An 18,631-nucleotide genomic window follows, 5' to 3' on the forward strand; every position below is an offset into this window, starting at 1 on the left:
CATGTGAGGGTCCCTCTCCCAGGACGGACAGAGGTGCAACAGATGCCACGTGTAGCAGAACACGTCAACAAAATAACAGTATTCACAACATTGATTAGAAGAAACAGTTTGTAACATAATGGAGAAGTGTGTCAATGTTTAAAGTGTTTATTCATAAGAAAATGTCTGATAGAGATGAAGGGAGCAGCAATGATAAACGAACTGTCAACGTGTTGTTCATACTCCAGGACAGCAGGTGGCAGCAGTCAAGATGTCAGTCACCCACCACGAGAAGCCAAAGAAACAGGAAGTGGTTGTATGCGGGTGGGGCTGCTTTGTGAGTTTAATTCTGTTTTCTCTGAATTTCAGATTGGGATCAAACCACATTAGGTTCAGTCTGATTCGGGTCTGATTCACTTGAACTCACAGTGGAGCTGTGTGTGTGTTTCCGGGAGGAATCAGACAAAAGACACGATTTGTGTTCAGCCTTTCGTATGGAAATGACGAACTGCATGATGGGAAATGTACCACATGAAATAATGTGAACGATCGTTGTCAGAACCTCTGTAGAAATCACTTCTGTCTGTATTTACTTCACTTGTCAAGTCGTTGGATTCCAGAGATGAATCTGGTTCCGGTGTCAGTGACTGTGTTTGGACCATGTTTGCGGACCTCTCAGATGAAGGGACTGTGAGGAGAACCACTCTCTCTCCTCTGACAGTGCAGAGGTATCGCTTCTCGGCCTTTTGGCTAAGATCAAGTGTAGTATCTGTTCTTATCAGTTTAATATCTGATACGTCCCCTACCCGGGGACCATATATTAAATTGATTTTTGGAATAGGGAGATGGAATAGGGGCTTGCTCCGTCCACTCCACGCATCGATCTGGTATTGCAGTACCTCCAGGAACGGTGCACCCCCCTCACTATGTCTAATATTCAATATATATATTGTTAATTAACTATTGAAATATTCACCCCGCATTCTAAAACTCCAAGCTTAAAGTATGTAAAGTAATTAGAGATGCTTTTGAGTGAAGAAACCTCTATTGTAATTTGACAATCAATGGGATACTAATAGAAACTTCCTGAGCAACTGCTTTTTTATGTATTGTGCTTTTAAGACAATATAAGAATGATAACATGTAAAAGTAAAAAATCGAATGATATAAAAACACAGAGTAGATTTACAGAACAAGCCGTCACTACAGACAAAAATAATATTTGTAAGGAAATGTAATTGAATAAAGTGCTTATAGGAAGATTATTCTGAATTTCAGATGTGGATCAAGCTTTAACCAGTATTGGAAGAGAAATAAACCAATGATAATCAACGATCAACATTTTAAATACACCGATGTGGCTCTGTTTGAGCAAACAAAATATTAAGTTCACATCCTGTGGCAAAGAACTGATCAAAAACTGTTGAAGCCAGATCGCATGCTGCCAAAAGATAACTACATTTCCCATAATGCCTACGGCGTCACTCTGCTGCAGAGGACAACTAAAGATGATCCCTTTAATGCTTGAAAGTTTCAAAACGTTTGTCAAATCATTATCGAATCCTCCAATCCTAATACTTGTAGATGTATTTAATTCAGAAAACGTGTGTATTATAAGAGCTGATTTAAAAGCGTATTTACATTGTTTTTAACGTTTCCTTAAGTAGGAGCATAAACACATATATATTGTGTATATCACATCAGATATGTGTATTCATAGATGCATAGGTGCCATAGTTATTCACACTCAATAAGGTTATTCATAGTTTTCTAACTGGTTAGAACAATTTAAACGAGTTGTTTCTAAAATCCAGACCTGTGGGTCTTACATTATAATGTTTATGATAATAATACTAATGAACTGGAATGTTCCTACTCTCCATGCAGTCTTGAGGAATTGTATGTACACATTTAAATGTCATCATAAGGTATTCCTGTTGTTTCTGGAAACACTGGAACATATATGTGTTTTGATAATAATCTGACCATGCTGGATTTGTATATTTGTATTTTAATGTTCACTGTGTGTCTGCAGTAAAGTTGCTGTGATCGTGTGTGTTCTGCATTGCTGTGTATGTGGGGCACAGTGTAAGGTCATGGTTGCCCATGTTATTCGGTGTGTCTGTGGGGATAAACAGTGATCGGTCTTCGCAGCTCGTCTTCCTGCAGCTTCTCTAAACTATGATCTCTGCTCTGCTCTGCAGCTGCACCGCTTAGCTTACCTGCAGCCGACATGGACCCAGACAGCACGGAGAAGCTGCTGGTGAAGTTCGCTCAGGACGGACACACGAGCTCTCTGGAGAAACTCCTCGGGTCCGACGGCTCGGCGGCGGCGGCGGCGGCTCGGACCATGTGCCGGGGACACTTTGGCCGCTCCGGGGACACTTTGCTGCACTACGCGGCCCGACACGGACACCTGGACACGGTCAGGTACCTGGTGGAGGGCGTGGGGGCGGACGTGGAGGTGAGCAACAACGACTACAAGCGGCCGCTGCACGAAGCTGCGTCCATGGGTCACCGGGCGTGTGTGGACTACCTGCTCCGGGAGGGCGCCGCGGTGGACAGCCTGAAGAAGGCGGACTGGTGAGAGCGAGCCCTTATCGTTGAAACGCAATTAACATGAGGGTTACTTCGCCGCCTGGTGGTTTAAAAAGGAACCGAACCCCCGCACGTTTCAGTTCCCTTCGATAGCTCAGTTGGTAGAGCGGAGGACTGTAGTGGCATCAAGCTGGAATCCTTAGGTCGCTGGTTCGAATCCGGCTCGAAGGAGAACCTTTTTTTTTTTTCGACAATCAAAGGGAAATATACTAGAAACCTATTGAGCAACAGTTTTTTTCTGTCCGCAGCTTTTAAGACAATTAAAGATATGATAACATAACAAGTATAAAATGGAATAAAGTAGGCAAAGGAAATAAAAATACAGAGAAGATATGCATTACAGCCGTCGCTACAGACAGAAATATATTTGTAAAGACATTAACTTTAGTAAAGTGCTCACAGGATGATTACACGAGGATGTATATATGTTCTGTTATAAGTCTATAGGCTGATAAGGTATACAATATCATTCATTCATTCATCATAAGCAGAACAAATATCAGATGACACATTCCTGATTTCCTGTTCTCCTCCCAGGACTCCTCTGATGATGGCCTGCACTCGGAGGAACCTTGACGTGATCCAGGAGCTGCTGCGTCACGGCGCCGACCCTGCACTGAGGAACAAGGACGGCTGGAACTCGTTCCACATCGCCTGCAGGGAGGGGGACCCTCTGGTCGTGCAGCACCTGCTCCTTATTGCAGGTGAAGTCTGGAGGACGGAGAGCAAGACGCGGAGGACGCCGCTGCACACCGCAGGTGAAGCGTCTCACATTCCCCCGACAGATAAACTGAGTTGTCACACGAGCAAAGAGGATAAATACAGAATGTGTCCTGATATCAAACTATTCTTACATTGTTCTCTCCAAGATCCAAAGAAATCTCAGATCGTGAGAAAGTTTTCAGGGTAGGGATTATCTTTATGGTTGTATGAGAGATAGTAACTCCTGCTCTCTCTATTGATCATCCAGCGATGCATGGCTGTGAGGAGGTTGTTAGGATCCTGCTAGAGAGGTGAGTCGAAATTTAATTACATTCATATGTTTCTATAATTCTATACCTTTTTTTATATTCCTTATACTTAAAGATTGCACGTTACTTATTACTTGCTGATGTTGTTTTGACTCTTGCTGCTGTAATACTGCAAATGTCCCCACTGTGGGTCTAGTAAAGTTGCAAATCATATTCAAAATCTTAAGTGTAACATGCATATATATAAATAAATATTATGGAATAAGTACACTTGATAATACTCAAAAACATAATCATACGGTCTTGACCCAGATGTTGTAGTTTAGATCCCTGGTCTGGATAGGTCTGGTCTAGATGAACTCCTCCTGTCTGATCCTCACCTTCTCTGACCCTCTTCCAGATGTGGCTACACCCCAGACAGCGCAGACAGCTGTGGAGTCACACCTTTGATGGATGCTGTCAGGAACGGACACATCTCTGTGGCCAGGCTGCTTTTAGAACACCACCAGGTAGAGCACACGTCAGTTCAGCAATGTTTCAGCCGTCATGTTGAAATGTGGTCCTTCCATCACCTGGCGTGTGTCTGTGTCTGTAGGCGTCTCCAACAGCAGCTGACAAAGTTGGGGCTCAGCTGGTGCACCAGGCTGCTGTCACTGGCCAGGAGGAGGCGCTGCGGTTCCTGGTGCAGGACCTTGGTGTAGACATAAACCAGAGAGCGACTGACATTCAGCTCACTGCCCTGCATTACGCTGCAAAGGTAAAAAGCCAGTGATTTCCCACTGGTGGTACTTTTGGAGTTGCTCTGTGGAGTAGTTTGACGAATGGACTACCTGCTAATTTTCTAAGATAAAGCGCCAAAGAAGTTAAAAACGATTGGCTTAAAGTGATATATAAGAGTAAGAGATAAGTACTTTAATCGATCAAGCCATGTTTATTTATTCACCCCAAAATCAAATATATATGTCAAGCGCTTTACTATCTTTACCACATACAAAACTTTACATTATGTGATGGACAGACATGCCCATAGGTTTTGTTTATACAGAGAGGACAGAAGTGGCAGCAATAACATTACAGTATGGAAATATTACACACACATACTAACACGCAAATAAACTCTACTTCCTCATTTCAAACTGTTTTTCAGGAGGGCCACACGTCTACTATTAAAACACTGCTGGAGTTGGGAGCAGATCTTCATGTTCGGGACAAAAAGGGAAGAACTGGTAGGCGACGGCATGTGTTTTTGCACCTCAGCTACATTGGTGAATTTGTGGAATGCTTTAGTCATTGGGCCTGGAGCCAGTCACAACTGACATTGGGGCGAGAGGAGGGGTCCACTTGGACAGGTCCCAGGGCTCACACATAGAGAAAAACAATGTTCACATTCTCACTCCCCGATTAGTTTTCAGTTTACCTTAGCTGCATGTCTGTGGTCTGTGGGAGGAAGACAGAGTACCTGAGACAAACATTGATAAAACAGACCAGACAGAAGGGAAAATGGTGAAAAGATAAGTAGATGCTTATGTTCCATGTGAAGTGATACAACATGTTACAGCAAATAAATATCCCTCTATGCTAAAATGAAATGTGGTCGCCTGGAGGGCAGGAAATCAAACAAAAGAAAAAAAACACTCTCTTACGCTTGTTTCCTCTTGTCAGCTCTTCACATGGCTTGCATTGGGCAGCATGCAGGAGCAGCGCGGTTGCTTCTGCAGCTCGAACTCGAAGATTCGGAGGACGCATCCGGCACAACGGCGCGGCAGCTCGCTAGGAAACCAGATGTTATGGCGGTGTTTGAATGCGGCTCAGCAGACACATAATAAATGATACCATGATGAAACAACACCCATCTGCAAAAGATTCCATTCATTTAAGTGAAAAAAAGAACCTGAGGTCAATGTTGTACGGATGGCATTAAATCATTACCTGTGTTACGTTGTACAGTGTTTTCTTCAATTACTTGAAGTCATGCCTAAGTATATTAACATCTGGACCTGTGCCACTGACTCCACCAAAGCGTCTCGAAAGGGGACCTGAAAAAGTCGTGATGGTGTTTTTGCCAGGCGGCCAGCCACACTGCTCCATGAGAATCAGTTCTTTGTTTAAAAAAATGCTGTGAGGGGAAGTTTAGACATGATTGGACATACTTGAGATAAGCTTGGATGCCTGCGTGTGATCTTTGTCTGATTGTATTTTGATATTATTACAGTTCCTCTAAACTTGTCAGGACAGGGAACTAGACCTGAGCTTTAAACATCAGCAGATAGTTCCACTGGAATACTGCTATGTGTAAAATGTATGAGATGTGTATAAATAATGAATCTTTTTATAGAGGCCTTTTTAACTTTAGGGTCGATCATCCCTTTGAGTGTCTGCTCCTGATTTACACTGTGAAGTGAAGGGAAACAACCAGAACTATGATCATTTAAGCCTATAATGACATATTATATTATTATTATTTAAACCCATAGTCTCTTTTCTTTGTATTGACTGTCTGTCTGCACTGTTTGTAAAAAAAAAAACACTCCAGCCCCCAGTATTTGGTGAATACATTAATATCTTTGCACTTGTCCATTACCATCTATTTCAGTTTGCACAACTGCAGCCATCACTTCTAAGTTTGTATGATTTGTGATTGTATGTGCAAAAAAAAACAGATTCTCATCTGAAGGCATTCTGTAGTTGCATGCACAAAATTTAAAGGGATTATTCACCCAAAAGTGAAAATTCACTCATTATCCACTCACCACTATGTCGATGGAGGGGTTGGTGAAGAGTTTAAGTCCCCAAAACACTTTTGGTGTTTCAGGGGTCAACAACGTTGCAGCCAAATCCAATACAATTGAATCCAAGTGTCTGTAAGCTGCAGCCATCGTGACTTCTCGCAGCAGTAACTAAGAGGAGGATAACATTAAGGACATTAAGGCTAAAAACATGGGGTAAATGATCTGTTTCAAGTCGAATTTGAATGTTGGGATTTACGGACACTTGGGTGACACCACAGGAGCAGCATGGAAGCATTTTCTGTTCTTTTTCTGTTTTTTCTTTTAAGTTTGTAAGAGTCACCAGTTACCCCTGAAACTCTGAAAGTGTGTTGTGGCCTCTAACACTTCACCTACCCCTCCACCATCAGCAAAGTGGTGAGTCGAAAATAGGTGAATGTTCATTTTAGGGGGGAACTATCCCTTTAATAAATGGCTATATATTTCTAAACGTTCATCGCCAACCTCAAAATTTCCAGGTTATTCTCAACATTTTGACTTTAAATGCAAAGTCTGATTTAGTTGGACTTGATCTTCAACATTTAGATTTTTGACTTTGTTAAATAAACCTTCCTCCTCTCATGTTTCCTATGAACCCAACCAACAATCTACCTTTATATACAGTCTATAATCCAACCCCCCAACTTTATATACAGTCTATAACCCAACTCTCCAACTTTATATACAGTCTATAACCCAACTCTCCAACTTTATATACAGTCTATAACCCAACTCTCCAACTTTATATACAGTCTATAACCCAACCCCCCAACTTCATATACAGTCTATAACCCAACCCTCCAACTTTATATACAGTCTATAACCCAACCCCCCAACTTTATATACAGTCTATAACCCAACTCTCCAACTTTATATACAGTCTATAACCCAACCCCCCAACTTTATATACAGTCTATAACCCAACTCTCCAACTTTATATACAGTCTATAACCCAACCCCCCAACTTTATATACAGTCTATAACCCAACCCCCCAACTTTATATACAGTCTATAACCCAACTCTCCAACTTTATATACAGTCTATAACCCAACTCCCCAACTTTATATACAGTCTATAACCCAACCCCCTTACCTTATATACAGTCTATAACCCAACCCCCTTACCTTATACACAGTCTATAACCCAACCCCCTTACCTTATATACAGTCTATAACCCAACCCCCTTACCTTATACACAGTCTATAACCCAACCCCCTTACCTTATATACAGTCTATAACCCAACCCCCTTACCTTATATACAGTCTATAACCCAACCCCCTTACCTTATATACAGTCTATAACCAAACCCTCCTCCACAGGCAGCAACAGTATCAATGTAAACCACCTGATTTGCTGTCGAGCTGTCAATCAGACGCCTCGCCCCGCCCCCGCAGAGTGATTGACAGCAGAGAAGCCCCGCCCCCGAGGCGCCTGACGTTGAAGCCTCTTCTCGTCTTCAGTCCCGCTGGTCTCCATTTTCTTTCCCCGCTGCTGAGGAGCAAAGGAAAAAAGACTCGGAAAAATGAATGAAGAATACGACGTGATCGTCCTGGGCACCGGGCTCACGGTGAGAGACAATCTAACGCTTCGCTGCGCAGCATCGAGGCGCCACACAAGCGGTTCACCGGCGCACTTAGCACTTAGCAGTTAGCACTTTGACAGTTGCGCTTTGAGCTAACTGGGCCTAATCAGCGGGACTAGCGCTAAGTAGCTAGCTTAGCCGCCGAGCGACACTCAATGGAAACTGCGAGCGTAGTCGCTAATGCTAGCGGTTAGCAGGGCGCTATCTGCAGCTGCTATCTGTGCCCGGGGGGCTTCACGACACCAGCGGTTGACTTAAACAAAAAGAGTCCAAGCTCTGTATCTGTCGTTGCGGCCACTGAGTCTTGTGTCGACTCCGGAGGCAGTGAACACGGTCACTTATCCGGTCGTTTGAATGTGGAACGCCACTTCCGGCAGCTTTTATCCGACAAGAAAAGGTTGTAAAGCGGATGAGAAATCCGCTAACGCTAGCCGACCAAAAATGATGCTAACTGATTAGCCTGTAAACGTGTCACAGCTCCATCGATACATAAACAACGTCCGGAATCTCGATTGTTGACTCTCGCTCTGTCTGTCATTAGCAAAGCTAGCTACTTCAGCTCCGCAACTAACTGAAGCTACCTGAAGTTGAGCGCCTGTTCGTTCGGAGGATTCAACAGGCTGACGAGTAAAAATCCAGTTTCCCCGCAGGTTCAATCAAGCTAACGGTTAATGAAGTCTTGTCCTTGAATATCATAAGCAATAGGTTAATTCAGGAGAAGATCTGACCGACTACTTCTCATAAACTGCTGGATGTATATGATTCATTCAACCTGCAGCTTGTAATGTAAGCTATAGATTGTTAACATGTAAGTTGGACTGTATTGTTTCTTCGCAGTGTCACATTGAAAAGCCAAACAATACGAGGTGCCAGTGTATGAGCTAATCGCGCTAAAGTAAGGGTTGTATACCCGGAAATGAAGTGTGCCAGTGTAAAGCAGACTGCAGGGCTCCCCTGACAGGCCTCCTGACTGTCAGGTCGACATGGCTCAGTAACGTCGTGGAAATCCCGTGATGTCTTTACTACAGTTGCGAGCCAAAGAGCAGCTTCCTGTCAACTTCCCTTGCCCTCCCTGGAATGTCCCTGCTCTGGACAACCTCAGTGCACTCTCAACCCAGCCTTGATCAGTTTTTGAATCGGAATATTTCATTATGCCAGCTTATGTTGTCATAGTGATCGGTGTCCAGCTCAGCACAAGGCAGAGATAACAGAAGTAGCAGCCAATTAGAAAGGAGGGTTGGTTACAATTTTCGTGGGTGGGGTGTTGATGTAGCTCACATTTGGGTGTGGTTCTACCAAGACTCAGGAACTGAAAGTACACTAGAAGTACTCTACAAGCTCTGTTAAGTTAAAGTTGAAGTTCCCTTTTGCTGAACAGACATCTTCCCCTTGCACGTTTCTCACTAACTCCAGTGCTGCTTAACAGGTTACATACAATCTGAAAGGCCTATAATCAAAATTCCAATCATCGCGGTTCATCTTACTACATTATAAGTTATATTACTCTCAGCAGATCACACCACAGAGGAGTGTTCATCTAATTAGTTTCTTCTCTTCACATCCCACAAGTGTTTATTTGGAAAGTATGTATGCAATGCTGCAACACATTTCTTTCAGATTAAAACGAGCAGCTTCTTAAAAATGCATCTTTAAAAAGGGGTTTCTATGTAGAAGTCAACCCCTACCATTTATAATCTACTGCATTCTCATCCTGTTAATGTATGTCTTGATATGAGATTATTAATCTACCTTTTGTTTGTAAAGCTTTAAGTGATTAGTGTAGCATTTGAATGCCCGAGGAGGCTGTGGGGTGATGAACATACAGAGACTCAGCGGTGACTGATGCAAAATCACCCCAGGTGTTGTGGTTAAAAAAAAAAGATGGATAAATATTTTACCTCTACCAGAAAATCACTACATCTTTTAGTGTAATAATATTCTACCCAAAGGTTTATTCAATAGAGCTGAAACCATTATACAGTAAGTTTTAACTATTTTAATAATTGAGTAATTCTGAAATACCTTTTAAAGAAATAAGTGACAGACTTTCTTTGGTTCCAGCTTCTTCATTTAAGGATTTGTTGCTCCTCTTTAATATTAAATGACATAAAATTGAACATTTTAGGAATTTGGACTGATGGGCAGACAAAACGCGAATATTATTCTTGAAAATGTCATTAAAGGATTTTGTGTTTGCCACTGTTAACAACACGTGTGGCAGATTACTTCATAAAGCAAAGTATGTAGAGTAGCATTGCTAATCCTTTCCCCAGTACCAGATTACAGCTGCTGCTTTGTATATGTCAAGAAAAGGAAGTGGTGTTAAAGGAAACGAAATTTATTGAATGTTGCCTCCTCTCTCACGCAAAAGAATAATGAGGAGCAGTGTGTGTGGAACCTTTTTTTTTTTTAATGACTTCCACAATGTAAATATTTATATCACTTACTTTAGATGAAGCTAATATTGCTATAAACTACAGTACAGCCATGATAAACTGATTCCCCTGAAGCCAGCACATTCCTATCTCATTTTATAAGATCATCACTTGTTGCCATCTCAAACTTGAATCTGCTGTGTAACAGAATCAATGCAGAGAAGTACAGCACTAAACATCACTAAACATTTTTATTTGAATTTTATGAAGAATGTCTTATATATTAACTAATTATTTTGTTAAAGATGTCACAACAACCTGAAAGAAACCTTTTAAGAGTGCTGATTTCAAATAATTTCTTGTAGCGTTGCCGAGGCCGCCTCGGGCTCCGTGTCAAAGCCTGTATTTGTATAAGCAGCAGGTCAGCTTTGGTCACATGATGTTGAAAGGAGGGATAGTGCAGCATCAGAACGGCTGCATCTTCATCAGATGTATGTGTTTCCTTTACATACATGTGCGACTGTATTCTCGGTCATTTCGTGTCAGGATCCTTGCTACAGTACCATTGTGAGAAATGTATTCAAAATATCTTTTGGTCACTGACCCTCTAAAGTGGCTGCTGGTGGTCTTAAAGTACGAACTAGGACCCCTTTTTTTTTTTTTTTTGATGACCCAAGATTTCTCTGACAACTGTTGCAGTCAGGACCATTTCCTTTTTTCCCCTCTGTATTGATGAAATGCTAAACCGTACTTGATGAGTATTGGTTGCTTGCTGTCAACAGTAAGCTGTTAAGGATTCTGACATGGAATTCACCATGATGAAATGGAGATCGAATGTTTTTGTGCCTTTCATTAACTACTACAAAGTCAAGGGGACATCACTCAGGGAAACTTATGATGCATTGTGTTTGTGACAAATAAGTCATTCCACGTACCACCAGAGTTTATTTAGCTGTCAATCAGTAGTGAAAGTCTCATGATGCACACAGTGTTTTCATGCATCTGCAGCCCCACGGCTGTAATCGTATTAAAGCCTGTGGCCTTTGGGAATTCCAGACTATGGCAACATGCACATTGTTCATCATTACCAAGCCCCTGAAAGTGGCGACTGTATAATAACTGTGATCACCCTCACAGCTCCACAGAAGCATGTCAGTCATTATGTGGGCATTGGGTGTGTCAGAACTGAATTCCTAGTTCTGGCTATGTCTGGTTACACTGACTCACAAATGGTGTTTTGTTTGAGGTCTCTGGTCACTAGTAGTGTTGAGCTTTGCAGTGTTGTGTGGGGAGGCTAGCCATGGCGATGATGATTCTATTCACAGTCGGTTTTAGCTCGAAAACCTTGCTTAAATACAACTTCCCCTTTGGCAGTGCTCCGGATGGCTTTTGAACATAAAACTTCTTCCCTTATCTAGTTGGTCTGTATTTATTATGTTTCTTTAGAGGCCAGAGAGACTGTAAATCAGCTCATATCAGGTCATAGTATCTTTATATAGGTATAAGGTCCAGTTCATTGATTTGTAGCATTGTCTGCAGTGGCTTTACACTTATCCTCACTTAGTTATTAAAGCCAGCGATACAAAAGAGAAAGCTTTGTTGGCTTCTGTAATATTTTACTGTCAAATTAAATACAGCTAACACAGAACCACTGTTACGCAAAGCAAAATTACCTGACCAGTGACCACATACATACAAACCACAATACTTTCAATAAGACACTGTATAAAGGCCCCTGTAACAACTTAAGGGGCTAATAATGTCTAATAACTGCTAAATGTCAAGCAGAATTGTCTTTATGGAGTAGATAACAGTAAATAAGAACGTAACTCCTGATTCAGTGATTATCCACAAGCTCTTTATAATGTCAGAGATTTATCACTCAGCTGGGTTGCTTAACAAAACAACTATTAGGATTTAGGACTGTCTGCAGTGTACTTTACACAATAGACTTCCTTCTGATTTTGTTCTGTTCCAGTAACAGTCTACAATCATTTTTAAAGCACAAATAAATATAAAGGGAGTCCATATTTGTCTGGCTGATTGTATTAACTAATGAGTAATGTGCGTGCAATCATTTAGAAATTGAATCGTTTTGCATTCAAATCGTTGACAGCTGGATCATAATTAAATTGTGATTGTAGTGAAGATGCACACTAGAGAGCAGGGTAGGTAAACGTCATCACTGACTCATCTCTCTTTTTGCTTTCTCTCAACAGGAATGCATTTTATCAGGCATCATGTCTGTGAAGGGGAAGAAGGTCCTGCACATGGACCGCAACTCCTACTATGGAGCTGAGAGCGCATCCATCACACCACTTGAAGATGTGAGCAGACAGAATAATGATCTTTGGTTTGACTTTGTAAACATCTATATGTAAGCTTTGGATTTTAGGAGAACCTGTGGCTTTTTTAACATAATTACACCAAAACAACTTTGCTCTGAAAGATAATAGATTCAACTTTACATGCAATTTAGATAAATGCTTTTATGAAATAGTATTCCTTGGAAATAGGGCTGATTGACTGAAGTCAGCTTTAATGGTTACCTTGCTTTATGGGCATTTGTGGATATTGTTGTCCTAGCTTGTAAATCAAGTCTGGTTCTGTGTCTCCCCACAGCTCTACAAGCGCTTCAAGCTTCCTGGCAACCCACCTGAATCAATGGGGAAATCTCGGGACTGGAATGTAGACCTCATCCCTAAATTCCTAATGGCCAATGGTACACTTGGATCACTAATCTTTTTATCACATATGGCTTTTGCGTGTGACCCAGACCTCTGATCTTTAGATGAAGGCTGTGAGTTACAGCTTAGTACTGTACTGTTTCACATCTTGCCGTCTGGGAAGAGTGTAAAAACGGTGTTTAATATTCAAAATACACTTTAGGAATTAGCAGATACCATAATCATCATTTTACTGCAGATAGAAAATGTCAACGAAGGGTCAAAATGTATGAAGATATTGATATTTGGTAAATATTTCATGATGATGTTTATGGCTCCTGCTCTCAGGTCAGTTGGTCCGCATGCTGCTGATCACACAGGTGACTCGCTACCTGGAATTCAAAGTGATTGAGGGCAGCTATGTGTACAAGGGGGGAAAAATCCATAAAGTCCCCTCTACTGAGGGTGAGGCCCTGTCATCAAGTAAGTAACTGGAGAACACAGTGAAACATTATAAGAAAAGATGTGTACTGTTTAAAATGATTGGGGAAATGGTTTCAGGTATCATTGATTCGGTAAAGTTTGCTTTTCGCTCACTGATGCTTTTGATGTGGCTTTATGCTTCTCTAAGTCTTCTCCCTCTGTCTTGGAAAGGTCTAATGGGGTTGTTTGTGAAACGACGCTTCAGAAAATTCCTGATGTTCGTCAACAATTTTGACGAGAAGGACCCCAAAACCATGGAGGGCATTGACCCCAACAAGACAACAATGATGGCCATTTTCCAAAAGTTCGACCTTGGCCAGGAAGTGATTGACTTCACCGGCCACTCCCTCGCCCTCTACCGCACAGATGAGTCAGTGATCTTTGTTTGATCGATAAGTGTTTATAATACAGTAATGCATGTGGTTTTCATGCCATGTCTCCCAGCCTTATTAATTATACAATCTCTAGAGTTTAAAATGGTCTACATCCCTCTGCTCTCAGTTACCTGGAACAACCGTGCATCAACACGATAAACAGGATAAAGCTTTACAGCGAGTCCCTGGCCAGATATGGCAAGAGCCCATACCTCTACCCACTGTATGGTCTCGGAGAACTGCCACAAGGCTTTGCCAGGTAAGGGTCATCTGTATAACTGTGTGTAAAATGTGTTTATGTGTTAAGTTAGTGCACCACAGGCTGCATTGTTGTTAATTATTATAATTTGAAATATTGTTCTTACAAGGCATTCTCAAATTCAGGTCCCAGCTGCATCACAAGTGAAAAAATTTAGCTCTTTGCAACCAGCAAGGTCCAGTAATGATGATTTTTAGTCTTGTGATATTAGTATTAGCACATGACGGTTCATATAGCTCAAAACTATTCATTCAGGACGTATCTTTTGATAACTACAAGTAACATCAGCACATTGTGTTTCTGTTCCAGGCTGAGTGCCATCTATGGAGGGACATACATGTTGAACAAGCCCATTGAAGAGATTGTGGTGGAAAACGGAAAGGTGGTGGGAGTCAAGTCTGAGGGGGAGGTGAGCATTTAGAAGATATGTGTGTTAAACGCCTTTCATTTGAGTGGCATGTCAACTCTATAGAGGCATGTGGTTTATCTATATACAAAAACTGGAGTTTTTATTTACTGCCATGGGAGTGTTTTGCTGTTGCTACAAAACTGAAAAAGATGAGAATACAAGAGCAGCATTTTCTGTTTGTCAGTTGTGTTTCTATTTAATTTTTTCCAGATGAAGATCACACCATCATGACTCCCTTATAAATAAAATCAATCGAAGAGCTGCACAAAGAGTTGTTCAATTATTCAAAGTTCAGTGAGCCCAACTCACTACACAGAACCTAGAACTGGTGAATCAGATTTGTCGTGAACGCACAGTTTTAATCAACAGCGTCACTTATGGTGATGAGTCCTTTTCGTGTCTGCTACAGAACGCAGGTCCCCTGTTTATTTCAAGTTAATTCATATTGGTTGAACATTGCGTGCATGAATACTCAAATTCAACACTGCTCTTCCTTTGGCAGGGCTCCAGACTAACGTGTTACATTGGTTGCACTGGTGCACCCAGATTTTTTTCAATGCGCCTTTTGGGACCACAATAATACACCTATCATACCTTTTCTTGACAGTTCCCATATACATTGGTTATTTCTTAACTAGGGATATAAACTGTGCAAACCTCTAACTCAGTGCATTATTAAAAATATCTAGGTAGGCCTCTCATGGTAACAAATTTCGCTGGACAATATATTGCGATAATTGACATATTTGGATCATTTTAAAACCATTTTATACCACTGATATACTGCTAATGCTATATCATAATCATGCAGTACTGTAAAGGTAAAACATGTCTGCTCCGTCGTACTGCTACTTCTCCAGCATTTGAACCCGTTCCTTGTCCTCTGAGCTTTGAATGTGTTTGTCCTCCACAGATCGCCAGGTGCAAACAGCTGATCTGCGACCCCAGTTACATCATGGATCGTACCAAAAAAGTGGGTCAGGTGATCAGAGCCATCTGCATTTTGAATCACACCATCAGCAACACCGGCGACATCAACTCCTGCCAGATCATTATCCCCCAGAATCAGGTCAACAGGAAGCACGGTGAGCACAAACAGGAAGTTAACCCACTTTATTGAACGACAGTCTGTCTGTACTTCAGTTTTCTCAACAGCTGCTCGTCCGATCGACTTTAAACGTGGCGGGTGTTTTGTGACAGAAGGAAGTTTTGTAGTTCTCCAGAAAGCCTCATTGCTTTTCACATGTTAAGTCGATATGATGAAAATGGTGGAACTTCATTATGAGAGCAGTGAAGCATTTTGACAGTTTCAGTGGACATATGCCAGGATTTTATTAAGGTAGCACTCAGCTGTGTTAGTGTGACCGCACTGATCGGAGGGCACAGTTTACAAATGTTATATTTTCATGCTTACAGGGACATTTTGAATGAGCATCATACATCTAGTGTTGACTGTCTCTCTATGAACCTATTAAGACCCAAGGCGGCGGAAAAAAAAGCACGCTAAAATAGTGTTGTTGAGAACGATGACCTAAAAACCTGAGGGTTTTCTGAAGAACTGACAGAAATACCAACATTCACAAAACCTGAATTTCTCCGCCTCTGGAGCAGATAGAGACATGAAATAAAATAAACATTTGGCTTTGTAAATCATTTCCATTTCCCCGCACTTCGTGAAAACTTAAAAAGAAAACAATACATCCTGCAAACCTGCCGAGACCCCCCCCTCTTCCTCCTCAAACGTGTCTCCTACTGACAAAATATTTCACAGAGCCTTTTGGCACCAAGCCCCACTGGTGAACAAAATTATATCCAGTATTACTCCTTATCTGCAATAGCCATGGAAATACACATATGTGGCAGCTGCTTATGAGCATTAACTGCTTTTATTGTTGTTCTGTTCATTTAAAGTGTGAAATCCTGTGTGGAATCTCTGGTGTTTTCAGGTTATGCTCATATTATCAGTTTATCCCCAGAGCTATGACAATGAATAGATGTTTGTAGAGAAGGCTGTGGTGATTTAAATGTACCATCCCTAAGTTCTCACAACAACTGATTTGACAGATACCACTGAATAAGTCTTTAACTTCTCCGCAAACCACCAGACACTTACTGTAGTTTTTCCTCTTTCCAGACATCTACGTTTGTATGGTCTCCTTTGCTCACAACGTGGCAGCAAGTGGTAAATATATCGCCATCATCAGCACTACAGTGGAGTCGGCTGATCCCGAGAAAGAGATCAAGCCGGCCCTGGACCTACTGGAGCCCATCGAGCAGAAGTTTGTCAGCATTAGTGACCTGTATGACCCAACTGACTTGGGCAATGACAGCCAGGTATGTTAAGAGGGTTAATATGAGCCATGAAGCACTGCAGCTGTTGCATGTTTTATCCCATTTAAAACAAACCAGGACATAGAAGTTACATAAGTATATAGTTTATCAGGTAATGCCGTAGATATTTGGTTTCATGAGAGAAATATTACAACTCCAGGTAACTGTTCTACATCCAAGTGATCTGCTCTTTTAACCTTTAGAGCGTTCAAGGCTAAGCAGCAACTTGTCCTTTGATTCTGTGGAACTGTAATTTGAGCTAACATTAGCTCAGCATTCAAGTGGACACTGAGAGCTGTCAGCACGATTAATTTAGACAATATCTGATACCGTCAGCTATAATTGTTAATGTCTAACCACAGTTAGAAATTAAAATAATGATTTGAAAATCAACACAGTGTCTTTGAATGTGACATCAGGATAAAGACATTTCATTTTAGCTATACCAGTAACACACCTTCTCTCACTAAATGTGAACTTCCTAATCGACTTGAATCCGTCCTGTGCATATTTACATTTGATCTTTTTTCCTCTCCTCCTAGATTTTCATCTCCCGTTCATATGATGCCACGACTCACTTTGAGACCACCTGTGATGACATCAAGGACATCTACCGGAGGATGACTGGCTCAGAATTTGACTTTGCCGAGATGGAGCGCAAGAAGCAGGACATCTTCGGCGATGCGGCAGAGTAGAGGCGAGGCGTCCGCAACACTTCTGATCATCAAAGACAACGCTGCCGACAACGCAAATCTTACAAAGCATAGAAAACGTACTCATAAATGTACACATCAATGGGCTGGCTGATTATCAAAGTACACGGTTTGCCCATTGAGGAAATTCATGATATATAGAGAGATATGATATAGTATTGTTGGATAGGGTTCAGGAGATATGCTTTGTCAAATCACATTAAGATGGAGGTTTTAACTCAACGCTATGTTTCTACTGCTTCATCACGTTAATGGATAGTCCAAAGATGCCAAATAAAGAAATCATTCATAATCACACAGTGGGTGTGGAGGGCAATCTGATTTTTCTGTCATTTTATAAAAAAGGTGTTTGGAAGATTTACAAAATCTGCTCATAAGTTATTTTTTTCTCTGCAGGCATTTTTGCTTAGGGTGTGAGAAAAGTGGCTTGGTTTTGTGCGTCTGAATAAAATCTCGTGGTGTGGTGACGTGCCCATCAACAGCAGCCAACGTAAATAGATTGTCACATGTAGTCGTATCTCTAGCAAAGTAAAACCGTAAACCAAGCCACGAGGTGATGTCGTCCAGCATAAACTACCTGAACCTGCTTTCAACAGTCAGTTAATATAACGCATAAGTGGAGATGTATTAGTTCTTGTATTATGCAAAAAGATGGAATCCCGGAGCATTGACAGCCGATTGCTGGGAATTGTGGTTAACTGTAATTTGCTTAAGAAGGACCAAATGTGTACTGCAGCAGTATTCAATTGATGAGAGGCCTGTGACATCTTGTCATCTGGTTTTAAATAAAACATCTTGGGCTCAAATGATTTCTGTACTGCAAAGTAAAAAAAAAAACTTTGTCAAAAACTGTTTGACTTGTTCTTTCTTTTACTGTTCGTTCTGCGTGAGTGTGCAATACAAGTGTGTTTACTCTTAACTAATAATTTAGAATTTAATATCACAGAGGTATCGCAGTGCTCCAACAACAGGTGACGATGTGCAGCTCTTGGAATCTTAACTGCTCAGACTCATATAATCCTGATATACACAGAAATAATTCATTTACATTCTAATATATATAAAATGGAAATGATATATGTAAAATACATATATCATGTACTGCCTCTTGTGTCCCTGGATCT

At 41.3% G+C, this 18,631-nt stretch overlaps 2 protein-coding genes, 1 long non-coding RNA gene and 2 other non-coding genes across 6 annotated transcripts; 4 read left to right on the plus strand and 1 right to left on the minus strand.

Moving 5' to 3' along the window:
* The first annotated feature begins 234 nt into the window (after positions 1 to 234).
* Positions 235 to 5,482, plus strand: ankrd16 (ankyrin repeat domain 16). 2 transcript variants are annotated; one of them, XM_069520374.1, is made up of 9 exons: positions 297 to 316; positions 586 to 707; positions 2,184 to 2,562; positions 3,115 to 3,335; positions 3,548 to 3,590; positions 3,949 to 4,057; positions 4,144 to 4,305; positions 4,696 to 4,774; positions 5,211 to 5,482. In XM_069520374.1, exons 3-9 carry the CDS (start codon positions 2,213 to 2,215, stop codon positions 5,369 to 5,371), a joined length of 1,125 nt encoding a protein of 374 aa, XP_069376475.1. In that variant the 5' UTR covers positions 297 to 316; positions 586 to 707; positions 2,184 to 2,212; the 3' UTR covers positions 5,372 to 5,482. The 2 variants fall into 2 exon arrangements, with proteins under 2 accessions (XP_019955403.2, XP_069376475.1); XM_020099844.2 differs by lacking the exon at positions 586 to 707 and having other exon boundaries at positions 235 to 316.
* Positions 710 to 900, plus strand: LOC138406867 (U2 spliceosomal RNA). Its single transcript, XR_011240269.1, has one exon. It is a non-coding gene; the product is annotated as a U2 spliceosomal RNA (small nuclear RNA).
* trnay-gua (transfer RNA tyrosine (anticodon GUA)) lies at positions 2,661 to 2,748 on the plus strand. The gene is given in 2 exon segments: positions 2,661 to 2,697; positions 2,713 to 2,748. It is a non-coding gene; the product is annotated as a tRNA-Tyr (tRNA).
* LOC138406828 (uncharacterized) lies at positions 4,460 to 7,796 on the minus strand. The gene is made up of 3 exons (XR_011240230.1): positions 7,661 to 7,796; positions 5,192 to 6,445; positions 4,460 to 5,007 (listed from the first exon to the last, which is right to left on the minus strand). It is a non-coding gene; the product is annotated as an uncharacterized lncRNA (long non-coding RNA).
* On the plus strand, positions 7,673 to 18,356 carry gdi2 (GDP dissociation inhibitor 2). Its single transcript, XM_020099980.2, has 10 exons — positions 7,673 to 7,882; positions 12,492 to 12,599; positions 12,895 to 12,994; positions 13,287 to 13,421; positions 13,593 to 13,791; positions 13,923 to 14,054; positions 14,364 to 14,463; positions 15,377 to 15,548; positions 16,598 to 16,797; positions 17,337 to 18,356. Exons 1-10 carry the CDS (start codon positions 7,838 to 7,840, stop codon positions 17,487 to 17,489), a joined length of 1,344 nt encoding a protein of 447 aa, XP_019955539.1. The 5' UTR covers positions 7,673 to 7,837; the 3' UTR covers positions 17,490 to 18,356.
* The last annotated feature ends 275 nt before the right edge of the window (positions 18,357 to 18,631 follow it).

The sequence above is a fragment of the Paralichthys olivaceus genome, chromosome 23, assembly GCF_024713975.1.
Source record: "Paralichthys olivaceus isolate ysfri-2021 chromosome 23, ASM2471397v2, whole genome shotgun sequence".
In the NCBI taxonomy this organism is placed as follows: Eukaryota; Metazoa; Chordata; class Actinopteri; order Pleuronectiformes; family Paralichthyidae; genus Paralichthys; species Paralichthys olivaceus.

What these genes read in the sequence shown, in the direction of transcription:
- ankrd16 (XM_020099844.2), top strand. An exon ending in AGCCTGAAGAAGGCGGACTG is followed by an intron (nt 2,563 to 3,114) that starts GTGAGAGCGAGC and finishes TTCTCCTCCCAG; the next exon opens with GACTCCTCTGATGATGGCCT. An exon ending in CCCTGCATTACGCTGCAAAG is followed by an intron (nt 4,306 to 4,695) that starts GTAAAAAGCCAG and finishes ACTGTTTTTCAG; the next exon opens with GAGGGCCACACGTCTACTAT.
- gdi2 (XM_020099980.2), top strand. Translation starts at nt 7,838, where the DNA reads ATGAATGAAGAATACGACGTGATCGTCCTGGGCACCGGGCTCACG. An exon ending in GCCCTCTACCGCACAGATGA is followed by an intron (nt 13,792 to 13,922) that starts GTCAGTGATCTT and finishes CTCTGCTCTCAG; the next exon opens with TTACCTGGAACAACCGTGCA. An exon ending in CTGCCACAAGGCTTTGCCAG is followed by an intron (nt 14,055 to 14,363) that starts GTAAGGGTCATC and finishes TTTCTGTTCCAG; the next exon opens with GCTGAGTGCCATCTATGGAG.